Source organism: Mustela erminea, chromosome 19 (genome assembly GCF_009829155.1).
Source record: "Mustela erminea isolate mMusErm1 chromosome 19, mMusErm1.Pri, whole genome shotgun sequence".
NCBI classification, from domain to species: domain Eukaryota; kingdom Metazoa; phylum Chordata; class Mammalia; order Carnivora; family Mustelidae; genus Mustela; species Mustela erminea.
The window spans coordinates 2,142,469-2,167,809 of NC_045632.1; the positions used below are offsets into that span (position 1 = coordinate 2,142,469).

At 62.5% G+C, this 25,341-nt stretch overlaps 3 protein-coding genes across 6 annotated transcripts; 1 reads left to right on the forward strand and 2 right to left on the reverse strand.

The window, feature by feature from the left end:
- Positions 1 to 1,281: 1,281 nt before the first annotated feature.
- On the reverse strand, positions 1,282 to 11,584 carry NKPD1 (NTPase KAP family P-loop domain containing 1). Of its 4 annotated transcripts, none has more exons than XM_032325509.1 (5): positions 11,521 to 11,584; positions 8,200 to 10,509; positions 6,870 to 7,310; positions 4,491 to 4,622; positions 1,282 to 3,365 (listed from the first exon to the last, which is right to left on the reverse strand). In XM_032325509.1, the coding sequence occupies exons 2-5, from the start codon at positions 8,297 to 8,299 to the stop codon at positions 1,540 to 1,542; spliced, it is 2,499 nt and encodes an 832-aa protein (XP_032181400.1). In that variant the 5' UTR covers positions 8,300 to 10,509; positions 11,521 to 11,584; the 3' UTR covers positions 1,282 to 1,539. The 4 variants fall into 4 exon arrangements, with proteins under 4 accessions (XP_032181400.1, XP_032181402.1, XP_032181401.1 ...); XM_032325511.1 differs by lacking the exon at positions 11,521 to 11,584 and having other exon boundaries at positions 8,200 to 8,314; positions 9,107 to 11,062; XM_032325510.1 differs by lacking the exon at positions 11,521 to 11,584 and having other exon boundaries at positions 8,200 to 8,314; positions 8,398 to 11,062.
- Positions 11,168 to 21,681, reverse strand: TRAPPC6A (trafficking protein particle complex 6A). The gene is made up of 6 exons (XM_032325532.1): positions 21,505 to 21,681; positions 13,677 to 13,744; positions 13,353 to 13,470; positions 12,551 to 12,634; positions 12,256 to 12,349; positions 11,168 to 11,520 (listed from the first exon to the last, which is right to left on the reverse strand). The coding sequence occupies exons 1-6, from the start codon at positions 21,586 to 21,588 to the stop codon at positions 11,489 to 11,491; spliced, it is 480 nt and encodes a 159-aa protein (XP_032181423.1). The 5' UTR covers positions 21,589 to 21,681; the 3' UTR covers positions 11,168 to 11,488.
- Positions 21,682 to 21,818: 137 nt separating this feature from the next.
- Positions 21,819 to 24,435, forward strand: BLOC1S3 (biogenesis of lysosomal organelles complex 1 subunit 3). Its single transcript, XM_032325524.1, has 2 exons — positions 21,819 to 22,143; positions 22,617 to 24,435. Exon 2 carries the CDS (start codon positions 22,626 to 22,628, stop codon positions 23,229 to 23,231), a length of 606 nt encoding a protein of 201 aa, XP_032181415.1. The 5' UTR covers positions 21,819 to 22,143; positions 22,617 to 22,625; the 3' UTR covers positions 23,232 to 24,435.
- The last annotated feature ends 906 nt before the right edge of the window (positions 24,436 to 25,341 follow it).

Sequence of the window (25,341 nt, forward strand, 5' to 3'; positions counted from 1 at the left end):
CCCCCCCAATTTTTTTGCTGTGTCTGTGCCCCTGTATCTCCCCTCTCAAACAGTTCCTAGTCCTGTTTCTCCAGAGGGAAACAACCCCCCAATATCTCCTAGCATCAGGCCTAGGCTCCCAGGGTGTGATGGAGATTAGCCACCAGGGCTTAGGGGGACTAGGCCTGAGCTTTTGCCCCCAGAGGCCGTAGACGCTCCACGTTTCCATGGGCACATGGCCCTGCGGACACATTTTCAGACTTGAAGCCTTGAAACGGAGAGAACACATTTATGTGCTAAGCCACCCAGGTTGTGGGACCAACTGCGCCGTGCTCCAGGTTGTCCAGCTGGATCCTGGATCAGTCCGGGGTCACAATGGGGGGCATCCCCTCAGCCAAGGATTGTCTCCCCGTTGCCTTCAGCCACCCAGACAGCCCTGGAGCTTGTGAAGACACTGCGTCCATTCTGTGACTGGGCTAGATGTAAAGATCTCGGTGCCGCTGCGTGGGAGTTGGTATTTCCACACTCCTCCCCCGGGCCTGGGGTCCACAGCCATGCTCCCGGCCCATGGCCGTCTGCTGGCTAGTCAGCACCTGCCTACTCCTGCTGCTAGTCTGTGTCGGCCTGGACCGGAGGTGGTGAGAAACGGAAGCCCCAGCCAGATGGACTGAAGGGAGGCCAAAGGGAAGGGACTTAACCGGCCCCAATATGACGCCTGCAGACACCAACCTGTCACGGGGACCACGTATCTCGGAAGGGTATTGTTCTTGGGCAGGCCCCCCACTGCCATTGGAGAACCTCTCCAGGTGGGTGCAGGTTTGTCCCACCGGCGTGGCCATGCAGCTAAGCTGGCCGCCCCCGCGGAAGTCACAGGCCAGCTCTCCACCCTGGGTCCGCTTGGAGGCCATCCCTGGCCCGTGGAGCAGAGCTGTCAGCGAGCCCTAATTAATTCATCACACCAGGCCGGAGCCACCCCTCGAGTGGAGCAACCTGCTGAGGTCACCGGGACACCACCCTCGGAAATGCCAGCTCCTGCCCTGCCTGCACTGGGGCAGGCCAGGGCGTGGGGACAAGGACCTAGATCCCCTGAGGCCTAGGCGCTCTCCATTGCCTGAGTCAACCCGGCACATCCGTCTTCCCCTACCTCAGTGGCCTCACCCACCACCCCCGCAACGCCTCCTGCCATCAGGGAGGCCAGCAATGAGGCCGCCTGCTGAGGCTGCCCAACTCCTTGTGGGGTGGGGCAGGGCTGCTTCCCAGTCCCTGCCAGGCCAGGGAACCCAGGACACACAGGCCAACGGGGGCTTTCACATCTCCATTTATTGCACTTGAACCCGGGGTTCTTCACTGGTCCTCTGGCTCTAGCTCTCTGATGCTGGCTCTGTTCGCTGCAACCGCAAAGAGCTCTCTGTGGCTCACAGGTTCACCTGGGGGCGGGGGGTGGCCACCACTGGCCTCCCTGCGGACCCCCTTGCCCCCTCGTCTGGGCAGATGGAGGAGCGGTTCCCTCCCGCTGCTCCTGGGGTACTTTTTCAAGGCCCACCTGGGCTGTAAGGGTTCTCAGGCCACGGGTCTTGGCTTGCCTCCATGCCCCTGGTCCCGGGGCTGGTGGGCTTCGCCAGCGTGTGCCGGGACATGCCCAGAGCCCTGACCTGACCAGAGGGCCCCGGGGGCATGGTTGGCTCCGCGAGCATCGTGGGGGGCGTCGTGGGCCGGGGACTTGGGTGGGCTGGGCGGCTTCAGCGCACTGACAGCCCGGATGAGGCCCATGCGGCGGCGGATGGAGTGGTCCAGGTTCACGGTGCAGCGCAGCAGGGTCTGTGCCTCGGCCACGGTGAAAGGGAAGTCGGCGCCCAGGAAGCGCTCAAAAAGCTCGGGGTCACCGTCCAAGTCCAGCACGTTCTGCAACGCCTTGGTCATGGAGTGCAGCTCGCGGCTGTTGTCGTAGAACACGTTCCAGAGGCGCGCTCCAGCCTCGGGCGCGCCCCCAGCCTGCTGCCGGTCCTCCAGGCACTGCAACACCCAGCTGAGGCGACAAGGCCACTGGTTGGCCAGCACGACCCAAGCCACGGCCTGGCGCGGCGTGGGGCCTGCGAAGTCCCCGTCCTGCTGTTGCAGCAGGCGCACGGTGATGGGTACGGTGTTGACAATGCGCCGCATGGACACCACGTTGTCGGGCACGTACTCATAGAGGCAGTCGCGCTCGTCGTGCAGGCAGAAGAGCGCCTCCTGGATGCGGCGCGCAGCCTCGGCGTCTATACGGCTCTGCGCGCGCTCGGCGGCCGCCTGCGTCTCCACCGCCAGGAGCTGCGCGCCCTCGCCGCGGCCGCCCCTGCCACCCCCGCCGCCCACCGCGCCGCCCGGCCGCAGCTTGCGTGTCATCTCGCGGTAGAGCAGGTCGTCGCGGCTCTGCACAGCGTCGTGCAGGAACTGCAGCTTGGTGCGGCGGCCCATGATGGGCACGGAGAAGGGCAGCGTGACGGTGCGGTTGAGAAAGAGGTAGCCGTTGTCCGCCGTGCCCTTCATGGAGCCGGCGCTCTCGAGGCACGCGGCCAGGATGCTGGGGTCCACCACCAGGATGAAGATGAAGGGCGCGTGGCTGTCGGACAGCAGCGTGTTGATGGCGTTGAGCACGCCCACCACGCGCTCCGGGTAGCACGTGTCCAGCCCGGTGACCTCTAGCACGACACGCAGCCGACGCCGCTGGTAGATCTCCAGGAAGCACAGGAAGTCTGTGAGCAGCTCCACCTCCTTCTTCACCTCGCACATGAAGCCCAGCTGGCTGCCGAACTTCTCGCGCGACACCAGCCGCTCGATCTTCTTGCGCTGGCTCACGAACAGGTGCTTGCCCACCGAGTACACGGCCATGAGCAGCCCCGAGCCCGACAGCGTGGTGGCCGCGCCGCCGAACACCCGCAGCAGGCTGCCGCCGGCAGCGCCATGGCCCGGGGCGCGGGCGCCCACCGACAGGTAGAGCAGGCCCACGCCGAGGCCGAGCGCCGCCAGCAGCGCCAGCAGCGCCAGGCACACGCGGCGCCGGCAGTGCCACTCGCGCTGGCAGAAGCCCGGCGTGGCGGCCGGCTTGTTGCCCAGCACCGAGTACACGCTGAAGGGCAGCGCGCCATAGTGGTGGCGGATGCCCTCGCACAGCGTGGTCACCAGGCCGGCCCACAGCTTGTCCGTGCCCGCGTACTGCCAGGCGCTGAAGCGGATGAAGAGGAACTTGACGTTCTTGCGGCGCAGGTGCAGCTCGGTGATGACGGGCTGCAGGAACACCAGGTACCAGAGCAGCCGCGGGAAGCCCCAGCCGCGCACGGGCCGCGGCTGCCACTGCACCCGCCGCAGCTCCTCGGCCTCGCGCTGGGCGGCCTCCTGCTGCATCAGCGCTGCGGGGAGGGAAGGGGGGTAGGGCGCGCGGCACGGAGTGAGCGGCTGGGAGGAGGGGGTGCTCGGGCTTGAGCGGCGCGGGGCGGGGTCCGCACCGAAGCGCCCGCGGCTGGGGAAGGGGCGGGTCTGGGGGCCCGGCCCGAGGTCCGAGGTGGGCAAAAGCTGTGCTGGCGGCAGAGAGAGGACCGGAAGGGGCGAGGGAGGGAGCCTCAAAGGAAGGAAAGCATGCGTGCAAGGTGCTGAGGAAGCGACAGGGTGGGCAGCAGAGTACAGCCTGTGTCTGATCTTCCTGGCTTAATGCTCCTCCTCCTCCAGGAAGCCCTCCCTGATCCCCAGGCTAGGTCAGGTGCCTCCTGGGCTCTCCCACCCCAACCCTACCCACTGTTGGGTCATCACTCTCTGGGGCCAGGTTTGTCTTCCTCTCTGGCCTGTGAGGCCAGGAAGGGCAGGGCTCTTGGTCATCCTGTGTCCCCTGGGCACCAAGGAAGGGCTGGGGGAATGTCTGAAGGATTGATCACGAGAGGCTGGGGCAGGGTCCATCTGCTGTTGAGGTCAGTGAATGGAATGAATGGAGATGAATGGAAATGCCTAGCACTGGAGGAGGAGGTCCAGAATGCTGTTCGCTTTTGCCTTATAACCGGGAGTTTTGTCCCCGACGCTATTTATCACTCTGCGACAACACAGGGGCAAATGGAGGCGTGTTTGGAAGCTCTGGCTACAGTAGGGGCTGGGGTCTGAGCAAAGCTTAAACCAGGTCCGAGCTGCTCTGGACCCTGGCCACGTTTTGGCCCGTGAGTTGGGTTAACCTCTATCTGTTGGGGCTCCTGTGGGCACTAGGCCCTGGGCCAGTGCTGAAATGAGATGGGTCTGGGTGATTCCTTGGCATGGACCTGGCAGGGGAGGGGATGAGACTGCTGCCCAGGCCAGAGAAGGAATGAGCGGGGACATGGAGACAGAGGCTGTGGGCATCAGGAGGAACCTGGTTAAAACTGACTTACAGGCCTCTGGACTGAGACCCAGCTGGCCTCGGGAGTGAGCGGGACTGGGGGTAGCCTGAAGCTGGGCAGGAACCAGGGCCTCCGTTTCCCTTACTCCCACCTCCCCCAGCACACACAGAGCCTCACCAGTGATCTTGTCCAGCATCATGTGCAGGCGGCAGCCAAAGGGGGCATAGAAACCCACTGTCACAGGGACAGGCACGTGGCAGAGGGTCTTGGCCAGACAGCTGCAGTAGACATCGTCCTCTGTCAGGATATCTGAGGGCCAGGTTGGGGAAATGGGGAAGGGGGGAAACTGAGTCAGCGAGGCTGGCCAAGCACCACCCGCCTCCCGCCCGCCCTCCACAGAGCCCACCCTCAGCCCCTCCCTCCGCTGGGATCCCTCTGCCCCACTCCCCTAGCTGACTCAGGTCAGGCCTGCAGATGGAGGTTTCTGGGGCAGTAGCCATGCAACCCCCTTCTCTGGGGTCCGATGTGTCCCTCTGAGCACCCCAGGAGGAGCTGACCCCAGATCTACCAGGTCAAGGCTAGGAAGCTAGAGTGCCCACCGACCCCCAGCACAGAGGCCCAAGGGATTTGGGCTGATCAGGCCAGCCCTAGGTCACTAGGTTCAGCCTCCAGCCTGTTCCCCCGGAAAATTCCCACGGGCCTCTATTGGGACTTGAGGCCCTCAGATGCTTAAAGTGCCTCTTGGCACGCCCCAGAAGTTTCTCGTGTCAGTTCCTGCCTGCGTTGCTAGCCTGACTCCAGAGCGGACAATCCTGGCTCCTCTCTGCTTCCTGTCCATCCCTTGGCCCAGACCTCACTCCCTCTCTAGAACCCCATGCCGACTGCCTCTCATCCGCCCCGAGCCCAGGCAGACCCAGACCCGCCTCTTGGGCCTGGCTATGCCCCCTTTTCTGCATGAGCCCTGAGAGCCTCAGTCCCTCCCTATGAAGAGGAGGTACAGAGACACCAGGCAGCATGGATGCCGAAGCGTCAGGCCTGGGGTGGGCCCTCGGTCAGTGCCACAGTCTGGAATGACTGTTTAGGGAGCAGATTCAAGTTGAAGTCCTTGTGCCATGCACCAAGCATCAGTGTCCACTCGGCTGAGGACATCCTGCTCCCTCCCCGGGGCCCCCCCACCAAGTGCTACATCTTTGAATGGAATTGGGGCACCAAAAAGGAAGGGTTCAGCTCTGGGCAGCCCTGGGCCAGCCTCCTGGTTCGTGTTGGGGATAATACACCCAACTTCCCCAGGGGCCTGGGGGGCTGTGGGATCCCTCCCTCCTGGAGGGTCAGGGCCTGGCCTGGAGGCACGGAGGGCAGCAGGACGACCCAGCAAGATCGGCAAAGTGGGGGTGGCCCCTGAGCAGCTCTGACCCTGCTCTTCCTGGTGGCTGGGTGACCTCACCTCGCTGGGGCTCTGCTTCTGCGTCTGAAATGGGCAGCAGGGCCCAGAGCCTGCAGGGACGAGGGGCCGCCTGACCTAGAGCCCGAGTCCCTGTTCAACGGTTGCTCTACATTCAAGGCAGACCTGGAAACCGGCTGTCTGGCCCCATGCCCCGCTACTAGCACCTCCCCCCCCACAACTCCTGCTTCCCATGCTCCATGCTCCTGTTAGATCCCACGCCAGCTCACATTCCTCGTGGCTCCCACCTGCCCCAGGGGCCAAAGCCCCAGCCCTCACAAGGGTCCCCAGGGTACGGCCCCATGTGGCCCTCCCCACTCGCGGACCTTGTCACGGTCCCGGTCCCAGGAGCAGGCCCATCTTGCCGCGGCTTTGCTCAAATGTTGCCCTAATGGCAGCTTGCCTGATTGGTGACCTGATGTAATGTGCAAACCCTTGTCATGTTCTTACCTCTGCTGCTGTTGGCCCCCAGTGTAGTTATCAGTGGGTGACACACTAAAATTCTGGCTTCCTGCACCCACCTCCCCGCAGCGCTCTGTGGAGACAGCAGGTGCTGCCCTGCTCCCTGCAGCCCCCAGCACCCCCCACCCCCCCGCACACATCCAATACCTAGTCACAGGACAGATGGATGGATGAATGAATGAATGAATGAGTGAGTGAGTGAGTGAAGGGATCCTTCCCCCTTGCCACATCTTTCTTTCCAGCCCCTAGGCCACTCCCCAACTGCTGCCCCTCTCCCCCATCCCTGACCTGGCCAGCAAGCTTGCTGTTGTCACCCGCCCTGCCCCAAGTCCTCTCTGGTCCCCTGGACTGGGGGTTCAGGGCAGGGCGGACCGGGCATAGAGAGAGCAGAGTCAGGCTGTCAAGCAGAGGGAAACAGCCTGGGCCCGGACCCACCCTCTAGGCCAGGACGAGGCACCAGGGACGCACCTGCCCTGGCAGCTTTGGACAGGTAAAGCAACAGGTGAAGCAGAGGCGGCTGCCCAGAGGGCCCAGGGTCAAGGGCAAGCACCCTCCCAGACAGGGAGCAGAAGGAGGAGGGCAGGCTGGGGGGCCAGAGGCCCGGGCGGGGAGAGGCAGCAGGGACAGAGCCCAGGGGAAGGCTGGGTGAGCACCAGAGCTGTAGGTGAAGGGGCCACAGGCCGCTGGGGCAGGCAGGGGGCGGGCGGCGGGGGGCCTGCTGGGCTCCAGGAGGGTGCCAGCTGCAGAGCGTGGGGCTGGGCCGTTGCTGGCCATGGCAGGTGCCGCGGGGGACGAGATGGTGGGCTCGGGGGGCGGCTGGGGGGCGTTGGCCGGCTGCCTGGAGGCCGCAGCGGCTGCAGGTGGCCCCTTCCGGGCCCCTGGACCGGAGCAGAGCCGCTGCCGCAGGGGGCTGGGAGGCGGGGGCTGGGGCTGCCGCTGCTGCTGCAGGCCGGGGGGCTGGGGGCCCTGACGGCAGCCGCTGACACCCCCCCGGTGGCTGTGGTAGGCCAGCTGCCAGCACACCTGTGGAGGCAGCCGACAGGGCCCGTGGGCGCGAAGGGCCGCTGGGTCATGGCACCACTGGTGACGGCATCCTGGAAGGAAGGAAGTGGGGGTGACTGGGCCTGGGTCCCTGACCCCTGGGGGGCACTGGCAGGAACCAGGTCCGAGGCTTCAAGGGGAGGCTGGGGCTGGTCCCTCCACGGAGGCCCCGGAGAAATCAGAGAAAATGAGGAGATATGGGCTGGGGGGCAGTCTCTGTGCTCTCCTGTTGGGGCTGCAGAGGAGAGGGGCAGAGGCGTGGGTTTAGCCAGGTGAGGGGCTGGAGTGGGGACAATGCCTTGGAGTCCTGGGGGGGGGGGTGTCCCTCCGGTTTGGGTGGGCAGAATGGAACCCATCGGGAACTGGCCTGGTAGGTCCAGAGAAGGCTTGGGTGATGGGAGGTGGCCATGGACAGGGGATAGGGTGGGGACTGAAAGGGGTGGGCCTCGTACTCAGAATTGGGCAAGGTTGGTGGGAAGGAGGGGCTTCCCTGGGAGGCGCGGACCTCAAGAGGCTGAACTGGCCCCATGGGAGGTAACTGTCCGCACCCCTCACCCTCCCAGCAGGAGCACCTGTGGTCACCACCCCCTGGAAACTGTCCCCCTACTCATACACACTCAGCGGTGGGGGGCGCTTGCTCTCTCTCCACACCGCTCCCCCCAGGTTGGGGTGAAGTCCTTACAGGCCTGGCGATTTGGGGTAGGGGCATCTTACCCATGCGGCAGCGGGGAGGCTAGGCTGGGTGGGCCCCCTGCTGACATTCCCATCTGGGGTCACAGGTGCGGGTTCCCTGGGGCCTGCACGCCCCCCACCACGACACCTTTATGTGGGGAGTGCCAGGAGCTCCTCTCGCCTGGGGCCTGAGGTTCCCCTTCTGCTCGACCATCCCCTCAGCAGCCCCCTACTCACAGGCCACGCTCCCTGCCAGGACTGAAACCCTACCTTTTTGCTGCCCCAACTCTGGGTCCAAGAAGTAGCCCTCAGTGGGGGTCCGAAGGGGCAGGACGCCCTTGGCGAAGCGGACGGTGTAGTGTTTGTGCATGGCGGCGGCGGGGACCTGCTCCAGGGGAGGGCGAGGGTGGACTCAGTGCCCTGCACCCTTGGGTGCCAGCCGGATAGAGCCCACCCCCGGGATGTGACCTGGAACAGGTGAGAGACCCCGTCCCTGATGTTGGGGTCCTGGGTCACCAGGTGGGGTGGCGGTGCTCTTCAGAGTAAAAGTAAATGGCCAGGACCCCCAGCACAGCTAGATGGGGGAGAACGGAGAAGGGTCATGGAGGTCCTGGGGCTAATTCGGGGTGTGTGGGATTTCCCAGGTTGGTGATTGGGTGTTTGAGAGCCCCTGGGAGTTTCCAAGAGGCCTGGACAATGGAGGTGCCAAGCAGATGTGGGGAAACACAGGGAGCCCAGGGGTGGTGGAGTAAACTTAGGGGACCACTAGGTATTGGGGGATGTGCTGTGGGAGGCGTGGGCTGGCGCCGCAGGACAGGACGCGTAACCAGTGCGGGGAGAGCTGGGAGCCCCCGAGCCGCCACCATCGCCACGGAGTGACTGAGATTTCTTCGGGGCTGGTGCATCTAGGGCCTGAACGGGGGCGGGAGTGGGGAGGGGAATTCCAGGGGACACATTCAATCAGGATGGGACACATGGGGAAGAGCCTTAGCAGACTCAGGGCGAGACAGGGCGCACGGGCTGAAACTGTGAAGAGTCGAAAGCAGAAGCGAGAGAAGGATGCCGGTGGGGGGAGGCAAGTGACGCCAAGGGGAAGAGGAAAGGTGGGGAGTTGGGGCTCAGTGAGGGTTGGGGCCCCCTGCCCACCCACCCCTCGCCTGGGGTCCCCCAGACCTACCTGATGGCAGCTCCCCGCCGGCCCTGCCGAGCTGCTGCGCCAGCCTCACGGGCACAGGCCCCACTGGAGAGAGGCCCTGCCGGTGCCAGCCGCCCGACCGGTTTGCCCGCCCTGTCCCCGCCCCGTCCCTGGAGCGGCCGCCCTGCCTGCTCACACTCAGCTCTCGAGGACTGGGGGCTTCCCCCCAGGCATGGTACCACAGGTATGGGAGGGAGGTGGCCAGCCGGCAGGGGGGTGGGGTGGGGGGAAGCCGGCACAGGGATTAAGAGTCCAGGGCTGAGAGAGGAAAACAATCTTGGGCTCGAATGCCAGTTCCTCCAGGGCCCAGCTGTGTGACTTCAGGCAAATGACTTCACCTCTCTGAGCCCCGGCTTCCTCATTGCTGAGTGGACCAGGGACAACCACTGTCCGGTAGTTGTCAGGAGGAGTCCGCTGAGCACAGCGCCAGGCACTTAGGAACGCCCGCAGCTAACGTGTGCTGGCACGGACTGACCCATTTACCGGGCGGCTCTAGATGCTTCTCCTAGAAGGAAGCCGGCATGCGGGTGAAGGCTTACAAAGGACTGCACACGGTTTATGCACCGGCCCCCTATTTAGCCCCTCTTCTTCACCACACCCCGGCGGGGCGGCTGTGATGCCTCGTTACAGATGAGGAAACTGAGGTTCCCGAGAGCTGAAGTTCCTTGTCTCAGTCGCGTGGAGGCACAGCGGGCGTTCTGGAAGCTGGGGTTTGTGCAGCAGGCGCGTGAGGCCCTGGATGCCTTGCAGATTGTTCTCGGAGCACTGACAGCAGGGGCAGGGCTGAGTAAGAGGGTCTTTCCGTTGTGCATGGGGTGTGGGGTCTGCTCTCCAGACCCATGTCCCTTCAGTTGCTGACACGACGGGGCGAACAGTCACTGCCAGGGGAGCTAGGTGATCTGGTGGGGATGGGACGGCTACCACCAAAGAGCGCCCAGGACAAGAGAGAAGGGACCCCATCGGGGCCAGCAGGATGTCCCTCTAGGGGTCTGGGTGACCAGATCCTGCCCCCTGCAGCCAGAGCCAAGCATCCTTTCGTCCGCTGGGGGCCAGTCCCGTTTCTCCTCCCCAGGTCTTCAAGCTGCTTTACCTGGGAAGGCTTCCTCCCTGCCCTCCCCCAGCTGGGAACTCTGCCCACCCCCTCGCACCCCTGGCAGCAGTCCCGCCAAGCGGGGTGCAGGACTAGTATGTCTGAGTGAGGGCTGAGTGTGTGAGGGAACCTCCAGGACGAGCCCAGAACTTTCTGAGGGCAGGAGGGGGCTGACCCTCTGCGCCCCCGTCCACCTGCCCACAGTTTAGCTGAATGACCAGTTCATCAGGAAAATGTCTGCCAGGCTCTGTACTGGGTAGAGGGACCCAGAGGGACCCAAGAAGTGTGTTGGAACCTAAGGAAACACACAGGGCAGGAAGAAGTTGTCTAAGGGTCCCCCCCCGGGGGGCTGTGGGTGCAGACAGAGATGGGTGGTGGCCAGCAGAGGTCGAGGGGGGTAACCGGGTGCCTCAGAGGGGGCAGGAGTCTGGGGAGTGGGGAGAGGGCAGCAAATAAGGGGTGCAGCTTTCTGGGCTGGGGCCAGACGGGCTGTCTTCACAGGACTCTGTAGAGGTATGGGGAGCCCGCACCCACTGGTGGGGTTTTAAGCAAGGAGATTCTTTCTCCCAGGGTGTCTGGCCCATGTCCCCCTCTCTGTTGGTTCTGGTAGCCCAGGCCTGCCCCTGCCCACGCTCTGGGGGGCCTCAGCCCCGCTCCCCAGGGAGAGGGCCATTCTGTGCACCCCACTGGGTGGAGGATGAACCCAGACTTGTTGAGGCTGGCAGGGCTGCCGGGGCCACCCTCCCCCACCAGGGGTGCAGGGCAGGAGGCAGAGCACCAGGGCTTAGGCAGACCTGACGGCAAGGGGCCTGCAAGGGATGGGAATAAGGGGTGGGGAGCCACACGGGGGGCTCTGCCCCCCCAACGCCTGCAGGACCTGTGAGAGTGGCTTCACAGATGCCCCTCCCCCGTGCCACTCAGGGTGACCCCCTCCACCTTCACTTCACATCTGGTTCCACACGCAGAACCTTTATTGGGCACCTGCCATGCCGAGCAAGGGGCCCAACGTAGGGATCCCTTCACACTGGCCCCAACTTGGGCCACCTTGTTCCCAGGACACCCCGACCTCTCTGTGATACCCACCTGGGGAGCACATGTGATGCCCTAGAGCGGTTGGCCCCCAGCACCATCCCCCCTCCCACTTGTCCATCACCCGTAGAGCCTGGGGTCCCCAGCGTGAGCCCTCTGGCCACCCCCAAAGGTGGGGCTCCGAGGTCCCCGGGCCAGCGGGGGCTGTGAGGCTCTGCGGGGTGGCCTGTGGATGGGGGCGCTCCTCAGGTTTTCTGGATCACCACCTGGAACTTACCTGGAAGAGAAGGGCGGGCTTCAGTTTGAGGCTGGGATGTGGGGGGCGAGGCAGAGAGCACGGCTCAGAGCTGCGCTTCCCAGCCCCGCGCCAGCAGACTGGGTGGGTGGCCTTGGGCTGGGCCTCGGGGTGGTCCAAGGGGTTGCTGCTCCCCGCCCACCTGGCCCGCATCCCATCACCGTGTGGGTGATGAGGAGCAGGAAGGTCAAGCACGCAGGCTGCTGGGGAGGGGCCCGGCTTCCGGGGCACGTGATGCTCAGGTCCCCTGCCCTGAGTTGGCCACCGGGACCAGCAGAAGAACACACACCTCAGGGCGGGGGTGTGTGTGGGGGGGGAAGAGCAGAGGGCAGGATGGTCCGAGGGAGGTGTGAAGCTTCAGCTAGTCCGATGGAGGCCCCTGGGGGTCAGGAGGCTGTAATCCACGGGCCCTGGCCTGCCCTTTGGGGACCCCAGCGAGCATCAAGCAGGCTGACTTCTGTCATGTCCACCCAGAATAACGTTCACAACCACTAGACCAGCTTTTCGTCCTTGAGGCTCTCTGCTCCAGGGTTGCTACACCTAAGGAAGTAGGCTGGGGGGCACAGAGGGGGCATCGCAGGGCCAGGGGTGCAGATGGGCTGGCTTAAGCTCTCAGCAGCCTGGCCCCGCCTCCCAGAGCCGGGGGAGCAGGGAGAGGAAAGTTTCAGAGCCCCACTTTACAGGAAGGACAGGGAGGGCCCCTCCCCCACGACTCACAGGTGGGCAGGGATGCCACGGAGGCGGTGACCAGGCTCTTGATGCCCAGGGTGCTGAGGGCGCCTCGCAGAAGGCCGCAGGTGAAGGCCAGGAACTGGGGACGGGGTTGGGGGGGGGGCACGTCACCCAGGGAAGCGGGGAGGCCAAAACCCAGGCCCGGGGCTCCACGGTGGGGGCAGCTCCTCCCTGGGGTCCTGGGCCATGGGAGAGCCCCTCCGCCTAAGGAGAGGCCCACCTTCGCGGGGGAGGAGTGCTGAGGAAATAGGGGGAGGTCAAGTCCAAGTGCCTTCCCTACCTTGGGTGCTTCCTCCAGATACTGCAGGCCCGAGGCCATCCGGATGAGGAGGGGGAAGCTGTTATCCTGTAGGACGTAGGTCCCCTGGGGACAGAGAAGAACCCAGTGAGGGTTGGGGGGTACCCGTGCATTTGTACTGGGGAACAGAAGGTCAGGGCCCAGAGCCCCTCACCCTGTGGGGCTGCGGTCTGGAAGGACCTGGGCCTCCGAACCCATCATCGTGGGCCCCATCCTTCCAGGCTCCAGAAGGGCCCAGGGGCTTCCTGAGCTGGGCCAGGGATCCCCCCATGGCGTGTGTGGGTCTTGCCCTCTAGCAGCCTGAATTCTGGAGGAAACAGCGGACCAGGACCTTCCTCCCAGGGCTGGGGCTGCGGGGAGAATCTGCAGGCCGGGCCTGGCACAGCGTGGGCACCTAGTGGGGACTCGGACCAGCTTGAGACTTGCTGTCGTGCCTGGAGAGATGCTGCTGACCATGGGGAGCCTACTTGCTGCCCCTCCCGGGAAGTTTGTGGACATTCTGGAAATCGCTGTGATCACCCCCACCCCCCACACTGCAGCCTCCCGGGTTCTCTCAGAGGACTGGGCAGAGGTCCCGAGAGGGGTGGTGCTGCCAATCAGGAAACCTGGCTCTTGCCAATGGGCTCAGGGCAGCCTGCCACTCCCACCCCCCCGCCCCCTGCTCCCCGCCAGTGATGGCCGGCCTGCTGCACCCTCCCTCTGGGTGCTCTCCTCCTGCCTCTCGGTGTCAGGCTCCACCTGCAGTTGGCAGTCAGGAAGCTGGGCCGGGGCGCGCGCAGCACACCTGGTGATTGGTACGGAGGCTGTCCATCTGCTTTTGGAACACGGCCACCCACAGGTCTTTGCACAGGAACTTGAGGATGTCCAGCTCCTCCCTGAAGGCCAGCGTCTCCTGGGGCAGCCTGGAGGGCAGGGGCAGCCGCTTGGGCCCGGCCGATGCTGTGGGGCCAGGAGGGGCCGGGATGGGGAGCCCACGGTGAGGGAGAGGGAGGAAGCCCAGCCGGGGTCCCCTCTGGAGCAATGCCACCCTCCCCACCCAGGCCCAGGAAGGGACTCGACCTCAGCTCCTGCCTGCCTCTGGCCAAGGATAGCAGGCGCCGGCTCTCACCTCTCTCCCAGGGCCTGGCCCACACGGAAGCCCATGCCCTCCAGGACACACAGGCTCATCTTCTGTCCCTAAAAGGTCAGGGAAGAGAGGCTCAGGGGCCCGTGGCCACTTCCACCTGGGAGCCACCCAGGATAGCAGCCGCAGAGGGTCCTTTAAGACCAGTGTGCCCACCCCTGCCCGCTCAGGGCTGAGGAGAGCCAGGAGGTAGCGCCTTCCAGGACAGGTCCAGGCCTTTGGATGCCTTCAGTCCTTCAACATGCCCCCGCAGATGCCATTAGCTCTAGAGACCAGTGCCCCCTCGCCTCAGGAAAAATGGGGGTATTCCCAGTCACAGCTTCAGCATGCTTGTCACTGAGAACACCGGCCACTTATCAGAGCATCTCTAGTGCGGGTCCTCACAGCACCCTGGCTGGGGCTCTAGGTGACCCACCGAAGGGCCTGTATGGCTGCAGGCACATGCCTGCAGGCACGTGGCTGCAGCAAGGGAGCCATAGGGTGGGGGCACACCCCCCCCCCCCCCGGCCCCAGCCTGGCCAGCAGGAAGCTCTCAAAATTGACTGTGATTGTCATGCCTGAACACTTCAGCCAGGAACCCTGGGAGGACCCCACAGGGGCTCAGGCCAGGAGATGCGCCCTCGGTGCTCAGGGAAGGCAGGCCAGGGGCCCACAGGAGGAGGGGACAGGCAGGCAGGCTGTAGGTGGTGTCTGGGCACCCGTGAGGGCTGATGGCAAGCCCCAAGGAGGGTAGTCGTGTGTGTGTTTCCTGTGGGTGTCCTGAAGAGGACGGAGCGGGGAGGCATCAGAACTGCCAGGACAGCACAGGCAGGGAGGTGTCATGCTCCTCGAAGAAACTGTAGCAGAGCCTGGGAGGGGGGCAGCAGTCCCCAGGCCTGAGCCCTTCTGGGTCAGACAGGCCATTAGCACAGCCATCCCAGTGGTGGACAGGATCTGTCCGGCTAGATCCAGCTCTGAGATGCTGTCCTGGCCTCCTCAGCAGGCCTCGAGGGCCTTCCGGGACCCAGCTGTCCCTCTGCTGCCCTCTGCCCTGCCCCCAGGGACAGCCTCCCTTAGTCCAAGAGAGGTACCTCTCCGCTCACTCACAGGGCCCTGTCCCCACACCCAGAGGCCGCCCTTCTCCCCTCCTCTGGCCCAGGTTAGGTCCCCTGTCCCCATCCTGGACCGTCTGTGGAGGGGGACCCCAGCTCTGTGGGCACCCAAGCTGGCCATCCACCAGCTTCGATGGCCACCACCAGTGGTGGCCTTGGCATGCGGGGCCCACTCAGCAGCCCAGTAAAGTGACAAGTGCGGATTCGAGCACGTACCAGGCACCAGCTGCTTTGTACAAACCTCTGGTTTTATCTGAACCACACCGTAAGGGAGGTCATATTTCACACCCGGAAACCTGGGCTTGGAGGAGCTCGGTGACAGGCACCTGAGGCCACATTGCACCTTTTAAACCCAGGCAGGGCTGGCTCCCAAACCTAGATGGCCAGGGACTGGGGGTGGCCAGGACGACACCCCTGACTGGAGGCCAGGGCTGTGGCCCACCTCGGGAGGAAGTGCTGGGAGTACGGAGGCCCAAGCAGAGGTTGCCTGTGTCCTCGAGCAAGGTGGCCCTCTTCTCGGCCAGGCTTCCCGGCTGCTAGGCCCTTGCCCGCCATTCCGTGCTCCTGTGGGGACCGGACCTGGTGAGGACACAGCTTCCTGCTGGCTGTTACCGGGCAGCCCTCTGGTCCCTTGCTGGCACGCCTCTGGCGTGAGGCAGACATGGGCCCCGTGACCCCACCTCCTCCCTGGGACAGAGAGGACAGTGTTAGTTGTGCTGCCTCCCTCCCAGTGTCCTCGTGAGCATTAAATGTGGGCCAAGTGCTCCCAGCTGGGCTCAGCAAATGTTTCTGTCCCTGTCACTCACCACCTCTGCATCTGTCAATCTCGGTGACCAGCCTGGGGCGGAAGGAAAGCCCCAGGAAGGAGGGGCTCTGTCCCGTGGGCTGACTTATTCAGCACCCAGAATCCTGCCTGCCACGCCCTCAGCTAGCCTTCTCTGTCAGTTGGCAGGGTGGCCGCACTCCCGTGTCCCCTCCCTTCTAGAGGTGAGCGCCTCAAAGAGGCAGGGCCAGCCTCCTCTCTGACCAAGCACATCTGCGTCTTTGAGGCCTGCCTGGCACGTGGAGACTCTCATTCATTTCACAGACATTTCCTGGTGGCCCCTAGGGGCTGGCCACTGTGCCTGAGGTGGGGGGGGGGTGACAGGTGCCCAGGTGACAGGAACAGGGCAGTGCAGAGTGGGGCAGAGCCAGCTCCCCCAGGAGGGGGTCCCTGGGGTGCCTCTCAGAGGAGGGAGCTGGGAAGGGGAGGGAACTCCCAGCAGAGGCTGTGTACCAAGGCAAGGAGGCCGGGAGAGGGATGGGGGTGTGGCTCTGGCCTTGAGGGTGGGAGACAGCATTGACAGGTGGGGATGGGGGCGGGTTGGGGGGTTGCAGACCAGGCTGGGGGCGGGGGCACTGTGGGAGAGGGCACACCATTCTGCCCCAGCCTCGTCGTCGGAACTAATGGTGTTAGTGGCTTCAGCCCAGGTGGGGACATCGCCAGGAGAAAAGCCCCAGTCTGAGTGCTCCTGGAGTGGGGGGGCGGGCAAAGCGGGAAGGGGGTGGGGTGGCACCGCAAGCCCGAGTCGCAGCCAGGACAGCAGCCCTCAGCAGACAGCCCGGGACTCAGCAGCGTCCTCAGCTGGGCCAGGGAGCTCCAGGGGTGGGGGGTGGTCTGGAAAGGTTTCCCTTTGGTGAACTTCAGACTGCCTGGGTTCAAGGGCCGGCTCCGCTTCTTACTGACCTTGGGCAAGCTATCTCATGGCCCCGGGCCTCAGTTTCCCCATGTGTGAAATGGGCCTGACGGCAGGCCCTACCTCACAACGGTGGCGTGACCCACACTGGGCAACAGTCGTGGCAACTCCGGACTCTGGCCACGTGAGAGGCCAGGGCAGTAGGTGCTGAACTGGAAAGATCCAGGCAATGGGGACGAACAGAAGAAAAGGGAAGGGCAGAGGATGAGCAGGTGACAGGGGAAAGGGTGGAGGTGGAAGGGAGGGGAAGCCCCAAGGCTTTATCCCCGCCTGCCTCCACCAGTCCCTACAAAAGCTCTTCAGGGATTAGAGGCTTGTCATTCTGCGGAAGCCTGGGCCGGACTCTCCTCCTCCTGCCCAGCCCAGAGCGGGAGCCAGAGCCAGAGCCAGAGCCAGAACGGTTCTGGACTCCCACCACCGTCCCTCCCAACATCAAATGAGTTTGCACAACAGCCCACTGAAAGGAAACGAGATGCAGGAACAGAGGGAAGCCCCTTCCAGAAGGCCCTCCTAGCGCCCCCCCAGCTGGGAGGAATGGGCAGCCACAGCGGCAGCCTGGGGAAATGGGATGCACCGTAGTGAAAATAACAAAGGGAGTGGACAGACGGACACATCTGTAAGGGGGATGAAGCCTCCCAGGCTGTCACACTGGCACAGAAGTTCTAAGTCCCATGGAAGGGCCCCAGGCCGTCTGATGCTCATCCCAGGGCCAAGAAGACACGTTGGAATTGTGTGGAAGAAGGCTCGCAGAGACAGTAAGAGAAGAGGGTACTCCCTGTAGGGAGGCCCAAGCCCTGAGGAGGAGGAGGAGGAGGAGGAAGAGGACGACAATGATGACTATGACGACAACAGGGAAACAAGCAAACCGAGCCCTGGACTCGCAAAGAGCATCCAGGACTGGGGGTGGGGGAGGGGCATGCCAGGCTCCTTCCGGTCTCTTCCACTGCCCTGGCCCTCAGTGATCCGTGCAGGCCCAGCTGTGGGGCCTGCGGGACGAGCTGCCTGGGCTCCTGCCTTAAGAGGAGCATGGGGGCAGCTCCTGCCTTAAGAGGAGCATGGGGAGAGGGGACGTCCTCACTTCCCCCGGCGCATGGCGCATGGCCCAGGAAGCGAGGAGAGTGAACGCATAAGAATGAGGATGCTGCCCACCCTGTGGGCCTGGACTCACCTCCTGCATCCACCCAGGTGGTCCCAGACCCCCCCAGGTCCTACCTTCTCCTTCTCAACACTCCCAAAGCACCCCCAGACTTGATTCCTCCCACCCCAGGCTGAGTGCCTGCCTGGGCCCCAGGCCCCTGCCGCAGCCTGCCTGCCGCATGTCCCTTCAGGCTCATTCGTGTGGCCTGGGAGGCCATTCTGGAAAGTAGGTCTGCACCCCGCGCCCCTCAGCTTAAACCTTCCAGGGCTCCTCTAGGGGCAGAGCCCGAGCTCCCAGGGCTAGCTCCCTGGCCTCAAGTGCATGGCGCCCTCTCCAGGGCTCTGTCCTGGGGATCCACTCTGCCAGGAACTGGGACGGGGGTTCCTCAGGCTCTTGATGAGGCCGAGGGCTGCACCTGACAGCTGCCCTGGCTGGCATAGGCACCAGCTGGGCTTGGGTCGGGGAAGGTCCAGCCCCAGGAGGGTTGCTCCCAGGCTGCCTGCCAGAGCTCCCGGTCGTAGCTGACTGACACTCTTGGCTCTAAGGAAGAATGAACTCCTCCGCTTTCCTTATCTTTAAAGCTGCTGAGGTGGAGAAACCACTGCCGGCTCCTCCCTGGTTTTCCTGCTAAGATAACAGAGTCCCTTTGACCTCCTGACTCCTCTGGCTAGTCTTGCCCTCCACCTGTAACCGTCCAGAAAAATCCTTTCAGCAGCCACAGATGACCACCAGACAGGACATGGAAATCTCCAAGACTCCTGGGCATGTGTGCTCTGGGGACAGAGGAACGAGCCACCATCCCTGCTCTCAAGGAACTTGGCAGCAGGTGGTGGGGGTGGGGGTAGACTGGAAGCTACAGGCACGCTTCAAAGCCCAAAGCCTGCATCCTGATGTTCCCCTCAGATTTTCACCCTTGCCCCACCCCCTGCAGGGAAGGCCCCCCTCTGTAAAATGGGATGGTAGCGTCTACCTTGCAAGTCCGTTCTGAGGACTAAATCCAACAGAATATGGTGCTGGGGACACCAAAAGTACCCAACAGGAGGCCTGCATTCAGTTCAGACAGGAGACCTGTTGGACCAAAGAGAAAGAACAGAAAGAGGAAGAGAGAGGAGGGGCCAGGAGTGGAAGAAACAGGGCTGAGCAAACAACAGTTCTCTCTCTCTCTCTCTCTCTTTTTTTAAAGGTTTTATTTATTTATTTGACAGACAGAGATCACAAAAAAAGACAGACAGGCAGGCAGAGAGAAGAGGAAGAAGCAGGCTCCCCGCTGAGCAGAGAGCCCAGGACCCTGGGATCATGACCTGAGCTGAAGGCAGATACTCAACCGACTGAGCCACCCGGGTGTCCTAAGCAGCAGTGCTCCTGATATGGTCCTGGAAATGGGGGTCCCAGGTGGCAGGCACCTGGGGGGAGCTGCTGCAGACCTCGCCCCTGGCTGCATCCTGGAAGCACTGGGGAGCTCTGGGGCAGGACCCCAGCACGGGAATCCCAGGGGCAGCTGGGTCCTGGGCCCATTCGTATGCTTTGAAAGCCCATGGTGAGCACAGCTGAGTAACGTGGCACTTCCCACACTTGCTTGACCACAGAAACCCATTAAAATGCTCCTGGAGAATGCCAGGGAAGGGGCCCAAGTTTACAGCACAGGCTTTGCATTCCTGACTCTGCCACTTGAGAGCCAGCACTCCTGTCCATCAAAGCCTCGGTTTCTCAAGCTTTGAAGCCTACAAAGCAGGGAGGATTGTGCTGACCTCTGTGGGTCAGGAGGAAGATCAAATGAAAATTGGGAGTGGGAAGCCCAGGAGGGTGTGCAGGAAACATTCATTTGTGGTAGGCACTCTTATGGTCACAAACCCCAGTCCCCACCCCAAGCCTTCCACCGCAGGGGGCTGCGTCCACGTCAACAAACCCACGCTGAGGACCTACTGTGTGCACAGGACCTACTGTGTGATGATCAATGCAGACCTTGGCCGAGCCTACACGGTGCCTGGTGTGGATGGTGGGGGGAGGACGGATGTGAATCGAAGGCTCATGTTGACCCATAATTTAGATACATACGTGGGTGTGATAGGGCTGCCAAGGACAAATGGGAAGGGGCTGTAAGAACGTCCCAAGGACACCTGATTTGAGCTGGGGCCTCTGGGAAGGCTTCCCCAAGGAAGCCTTTGAGCCAAGGTCCAAAAGATTAATCCATGTGAACGCAGTGAAGATACAGCAGGTGAAATGAGCTGAGTGAGGAGGGAGGAGGCTGGTACAGGGGCAAAGAGGGGCCTGGACTCCAGGGTAGGGGTAGGGAGAAGTGGCACACACATTCTAAGAGAATGGGCAGGGCCCGCTTGGGGGCTGCTGGTGAGGGAGAAAAGGCTGATGTCGGGGATACTGGAGTTTCTGGCTTGAAAACCAGGCTGGATGGGGTACCTCAACACTGCAAACCAGCACCCCCCCCCAACACACAGGCCAATGGGCACTCCCTATCCCATGCTCTATCTTTCTCATGGCATTTCCTCAACATACTAGATTTTATTCATTTATCTTAGTGCCATCCCCTCCCGCTGGCAACTCCAGGAGGGCCAGGAGTTTTGTAGGTTTCACTGAGGAATTCCCAGAGCCTACCCCAGGGCCCAACATTTGGTAGGTTAGCGATGAAGTGTGCGGAAGGAATGAAAGAACTGGAAACTGTTGAGAACCAACACCCTCCTTGGGGCTCCTACACCAGAAAACCTAAGCGAGGTAAAATGTCCTGCATTTGGATGACGATGATCATGCTAAGAATAATGACGAAAATAAAACTGATCGCGGCGATCACTTCTCAAGCACCTTACTCTCTCCCCCACCCTTTCTTTTTGGTAACAGATTTGGTAACAGGAGCTCCCAGGTTCGGGGGGTGGATTAGGTGCTTGACGTCACCCCAAGGGCTTTAAAGTTTGAGTCATTTTATTCCACAGAAGAACCAGCTTCCACAATGCCAAGCACGCTACTACCTCTGGGCTTTGCACCTGCTGTTCCTTTCCTTCTGGAATGTGCTCCACTCACCCCCACCCTGCCTTAACCACGGGGCTAACTTCCTACTGTCTGTTCCTTGGAAGGCTTTTCCTCCGCCATCCCTATTCTTTTCATAACTCTATTTGCTTGTTTTTGTTTTTAGATTTTATTTATTTACTTGAAAGAGAGTGAGCCAGAGAGCACAAGCACCCCCGGGAGCAGCAGAGGGGGAAGTAGGCTGCCCGCTGAGCAGGGAGCCCAATGTGGGCATTGACTCCAGGACCCTGGTACCATGACCTGAGCCAAAGGCAGAGGGGTGATGGACTGAACCACCCAGGCGCTCTTCTATGGAAGTTTTCTCTATGGAACTTCTCTCACTAGGTAGTGACATATTTTTGTTGGACTCCCTAGAAGTTTCGCAAGGACAGGGAAACAGTGCCTGGAATACAATAGGCGCCTAATAAGTGTTTGTTCGAAGAGTACATGCCCCTCTCTGAGGCTGAGGTGCTGTTATAATGCCCCTTTAATAATGAGGAAACTGAGGCACGCAGGGGATTGAGTCACTGGCTCCCACACCTAGTTAGTGGAGCCGGCGGGATTCAACCCAGCAGTAAGTCTTTGGTACACGTCCAGCAGTAGTAATTATCATAATTACCGCCTGCTGACTCTGTGCTAGGCCTTGAGGTACGCTTTAGCCGCAGCGGCCTCTCTCACTTCACGGAGGAGCGAGCCAGCGCCCAGCGAGGCAGGGGCTTGGGCGGGGCTCGACCCGGGCCGTTGACCCGCCCTCGGCGCTCCCCAGGGCCTCGATCCGCCCTTTCCGCCGCAGCCCGCGTCTCCTCCCCACTCCCCCGGGGCCCGGCGCTCACCCCAGGGCCAGGATCGGAGTGGTGCGCCCACAGCTCCGCCACCATCTCGGTATGCAGAAACTCGAAGAGTGCCCCGTCCGCCATGCGCCGGCCTCGCGCCCAACGACCGTCCAGCGCTTCGCGCTCTCATTGGCCTAGCTGGACAAGCCCCGCCTCCTGCACCAGGTGCGAGCCCGCCCACCCCCGCCTCCATTGGGGTTTCAAGGTAGCCCCGCCTACCGGGCTCACATGGTGCGCGCGTGAACCCGGGGGGCTTAGAGGGAGGGCCTCTTTTCATTGGCCACACGTGACAGCATCTCCGCCCTTCTCCTTCGTCTCCCGTCTATTTCCAGGTTGCCGAGCGTTTCGATTGGCCGAATCGCTGGTTACCTGAAACAAACCTCGCTTTTCAAAATTTCTATTCGTCCACTCGCCGAGCAGCAGAATCCGGAAGCACCCGCCCAGATGCTTTCCTATTGGTCCTACCTATACTCACGTGACTCTTCCCCCCCAACCACACAGCTGGTTTGGGGGGCTTGCTTTCTTGGTAGGTAGCGGAGCGGCTCACGTGTTTGGCCGCCGTGCCCGCTCCTCCTTCGGTAGAGACAACGCGCTTCGGCTACGCTGCGGATCCTGCAGGCTCGGAGCTTCGGTAACCAGGTACGGTGTTCGGTGATACCGCGCCCCCGCGCCCCGGCTCGTGCACCCTCCCCGGGGTCCAGCGGGGCTGTCACCCTTTCTGTGACCCTGGCGCTGGTCCCTGCGCATCTGGGGAGCCCGTGTGCTTCCGGATCTGGCCCGGGCTCGGAGGACGGTGTGGAGGGTGTGGCCTCTGCTAGGAGGCAGAATCGGAAAGAGGTGGGGTTGGGCTTCTGGGAGCTCCGGCCTCGGAGCCTGCGTCTGTCTGGTCCTCAGTTTCCCCGTCCGTGCACCGAAAGGGTGGCGGGTCCATTATGTCTGGCAGCAGGGATGAGGAGCCCTTTCGCAGAAGAGGAAACTGGGGCCCAGGCAGGGAACGCAGATGGCCCCAAAGCGCTAGGCCAGTCGGTGAAGGGGTTGGGAATCCGGAACCTGTGCCTTTTAACCACCGCCAGACGCCTCTCATGCGGTCCCTTCGCCCCTCTTCTCCTTAGTTCGGCGCCATGGCGTCCCAGGGTCGTCGGCGGAGACCGCCGCGGAGGCCCGAGACGGTGGTGCTGGGGGAGGCGGCCGAGACCGACTCGGAGCTCTCTGCGTCCTCGTCGGAGGAGGAGCTGTACCTGGGTCCCTCGGGCCCGACGCGCGGCCGCCCCACGGGGCTGCGGGTGGCCGGGGAAGCCGCGGAAACCGACTCGGACCCGGACCCGGAGCCGGAGCCGACCGCCGCGCCGGGGGACCTGCCTGCGCTGGTGGTGCAGCGGGATACGGCCGGGGAGGCCTGGGGCGCGGAGGAGACCCCGGCGCCGGCCCCTGCGCGCTCGCTGCTGCAGCTCCGGCTGGCCGAGAGCCAGGCGCGGCTGGATCACGACGTGGCGGCCGCGGTGAGCGGCGTGTACCGTCGCGCGGGCCGCGACGTGGCCGCCCTGGCCAGTAGGCTCGCGGCCGCCCAGGCGACAGGGTTGGCGGCGGCCCACAGCGTGCGCCTGGCGCGGGGAGACCTCTGCGCGCTGGCCGAGCGTCTGGACATCGTGGCCGGCTGCCGCCTGCTGCCCGACATCCGCGGCGTGCCGGGGACCGAATCTGAGCAAGACCCGGGACCGAGGGCCTAGCGGGAAGCCACTACCCGCCTGACACTGCGTCCTGGGGGTAGTAGTCCTCAAGGCCTCTGGGACCCTGTGTAGCTCGCCTGCGCATCTTGCTGTCACCCTCCGGGCGAGCCTCTCCCCCTGGATATCACCGCGTGGTGGGGGGTACGGGATGGGAGTGGTAATATTGTGCGGTTCTACCCTGTCTTTAGCATCTGGTTCCAACTCCCGGCCCCTGGCCCTGTCTGCTCCCTGGTTCCAAGCCTGTCCCTGAGGCTTGGCTCCAGCCCCTGGTAACCAGTAGTTCTTGATCTTCCTGTGTTGTGGGGTCTCACCTCTCTGTGCTCTGCCTTTCTTGACTTTGGGTTCTGCTCAGGGGCCGGTTCTTGCTTCCTGCAGAAGCCCCAGAATCTGGTGCATCCTCCTTAACTCCTTTGGCTCTGCCTCTGGACCTAGCCGCACCTCCTAAATTTTGGACCCCCCTACCTCCCCCATCGGCTGGGCCTTGGCCCACGTTCCATCTTCTGGTCCTGGTTCTGCTTTCTCCTCGCTTGCAGTCCCTGGGCTTAGTTCCTCTCCTGGGCCCCATCCCCTTTCTTGAGTCCAGTTGTAGTTTTAGGATCAGTTTTGTGTCTTTTGCCTTCCCCCTTCTGCTTATACTACGTACCGGATGCTGAGCTTTACAGACACCCACCCATGGTTTCCTTCATCAGGTGGAAGGTGAGGCCCCCTCCTGACCCAAGGGAGTCCTCCCAATTTTCCAGGCCCAAGAGAGCACCTTCAGCAGCCCCACTAGACCAAGTTATTATGTCGTCCCCACCCTTCTAGCCAAGGTGGCATTTTTGTGTCCAAGATGCAACATGGGTCTCCTCTTGGCTCTCCAGGCTGGCAGTGGCACTCTTCAGGCACTCAGGGCCTGATGGATCTTCTTGGTGCTTTCTGACCCCGATTGGCAGATAAGGACCACACACACAAAGTGTCTGTTCCCAAGGTTGGCGCTGGAGGCTACAGGGACTTGGATTTCTGGCTCAGCTCAGGGTCTGGGATTAGCAGACTCTCTGCGCTGTCTTCTGTCCCCAGCCCTGGCCCCCAAGTCCCATTCACATTTATCTGCCTCCCACACTTTGTAATCCCAACCCGAAGCTGAGATCTGAGCTCCTCCCCCCACCACCGATAGAGAAGTAAAGAAGGGTGCTCTATGCCGTCTCATTAAAACTCAAAACACTTACTGCTATGGAGAATTTGTCTTGTCTCCCCACCCAAGCGGGGTAGGTTTGTTGAAGATTTCTCTGAGAATGGGGGCCTTGGGAGATCTCTCATACCGGGCCTATTAAAGGTGAGGCTTGAGCCAGGAAATCGGGATCCCCTAGGTTTTTTTGCCCAGGTTCTGCATTTACTCACATTCTGTTAACTCAGCACACAGTTACCAAGCACTTACTGTGCGCCTTGTCCCATGCAGGGCACTGGAGGGGGGCCCAGCAGCCAACTCAGGCCCTCACAGAGCTTACAGCCTGCTGGGGGAGACAGGCATTAATAAAATAGTCTCCTAAATAAATGGGTAGTTTTCACAATTGCAGTGTACATTGAGCTGTGATTTTTCTGGCACCGTGTTGGGTGTCCTGAAGACATACAGGAGTTCTGTGAGGGCAGAGCCTAGATCTCTCTAACCTTGTCTGGGCAGATGGGGGGAGGACATGTGGCTTTGCCAAGGAAGTGATGCGTGAGTTTGAGCTGAGCCCTGATGCTATAAACAGGTGAAACTAGATTGAGTGGAGAAGAGTTTCCAGGGAGGGGGAAGGGATGACAGCATGTGCAAAGCCCCTGAGTCAGAAGGGAGCATAACCTATTTAACAGAAGAAGGTGGCTGTGTTCTGTTGGAGAGAGCCGTAGGGCTGGGGTGGCAAGCAGATGGGGTGAGTGGTATTCCCAGCAGAGGCCAGATGAGGCTGGGCTTTTTTTTTTTTTTTTTTTTTGGGACAGAGAGATCACAAGTAGGCAGAGAGAGAGAGGAAGGGAAGCAGGCTCCCTGCTGAGCAGAGACCCCCCAATGCAGGGCTCGATCTCAGGACCCTGGGATCATGACCTGAACCAAAGGCCAGAGGCTTTCACCCCCTGAGCCACCCAGGCACCCCTA

Coding starts and splice junctions, on each gene's coding strand:
- NKPD1 (XM_032325509.1), bottom strand. CDS start 8,299: ATGCACAAACACTACACCGTCCGCTTCGCCAAGGGCGTCCTGCCCCTT. Junction 7,311..8,199: donor AGAGTTGGGGCAGCAAAAAG/GTAGGGTTTCAG, acceptor CCTTCCTTCCAG/GATGCCGTCACCAGTGGTGC. Junction 3,366..4,490: donor GATGCTGGACAAGATCACTG/GTGAGGCTCTGT, acceptor CCCTCCCCGCAG/CGCTGATGCAGCAGGAGGCC.
- TRAPPC6A (XM_032325532.1), bottom strand. CDS start 21,588: ATGGCGGACGGGGCACTCTTCGAGTTTCTGCATACCGAGATGGTGGCG. Junction 12,635..13,352: donor GCCTCCGTACCAATCACCAG/GTGTGCTGCGCG, acceptor CTCTGTCCCCAG/GGGACCTACGTCCTACAGGA. Junction 12,350..12,550: donor ATCTGGAGGAAGCACCCAAG/GTAGGGAAGGCA, acceptor CCCCGTCCCCAG/TTCCTGGCCTTCACCTGCGG.
- BLOC1S3 (XM_032325524.1), top strand. CDS start 22,626: ATGGCGTCCCAGGGTCGTCGGCGGAGACCGCCGCGGAGGCCCGAGACG.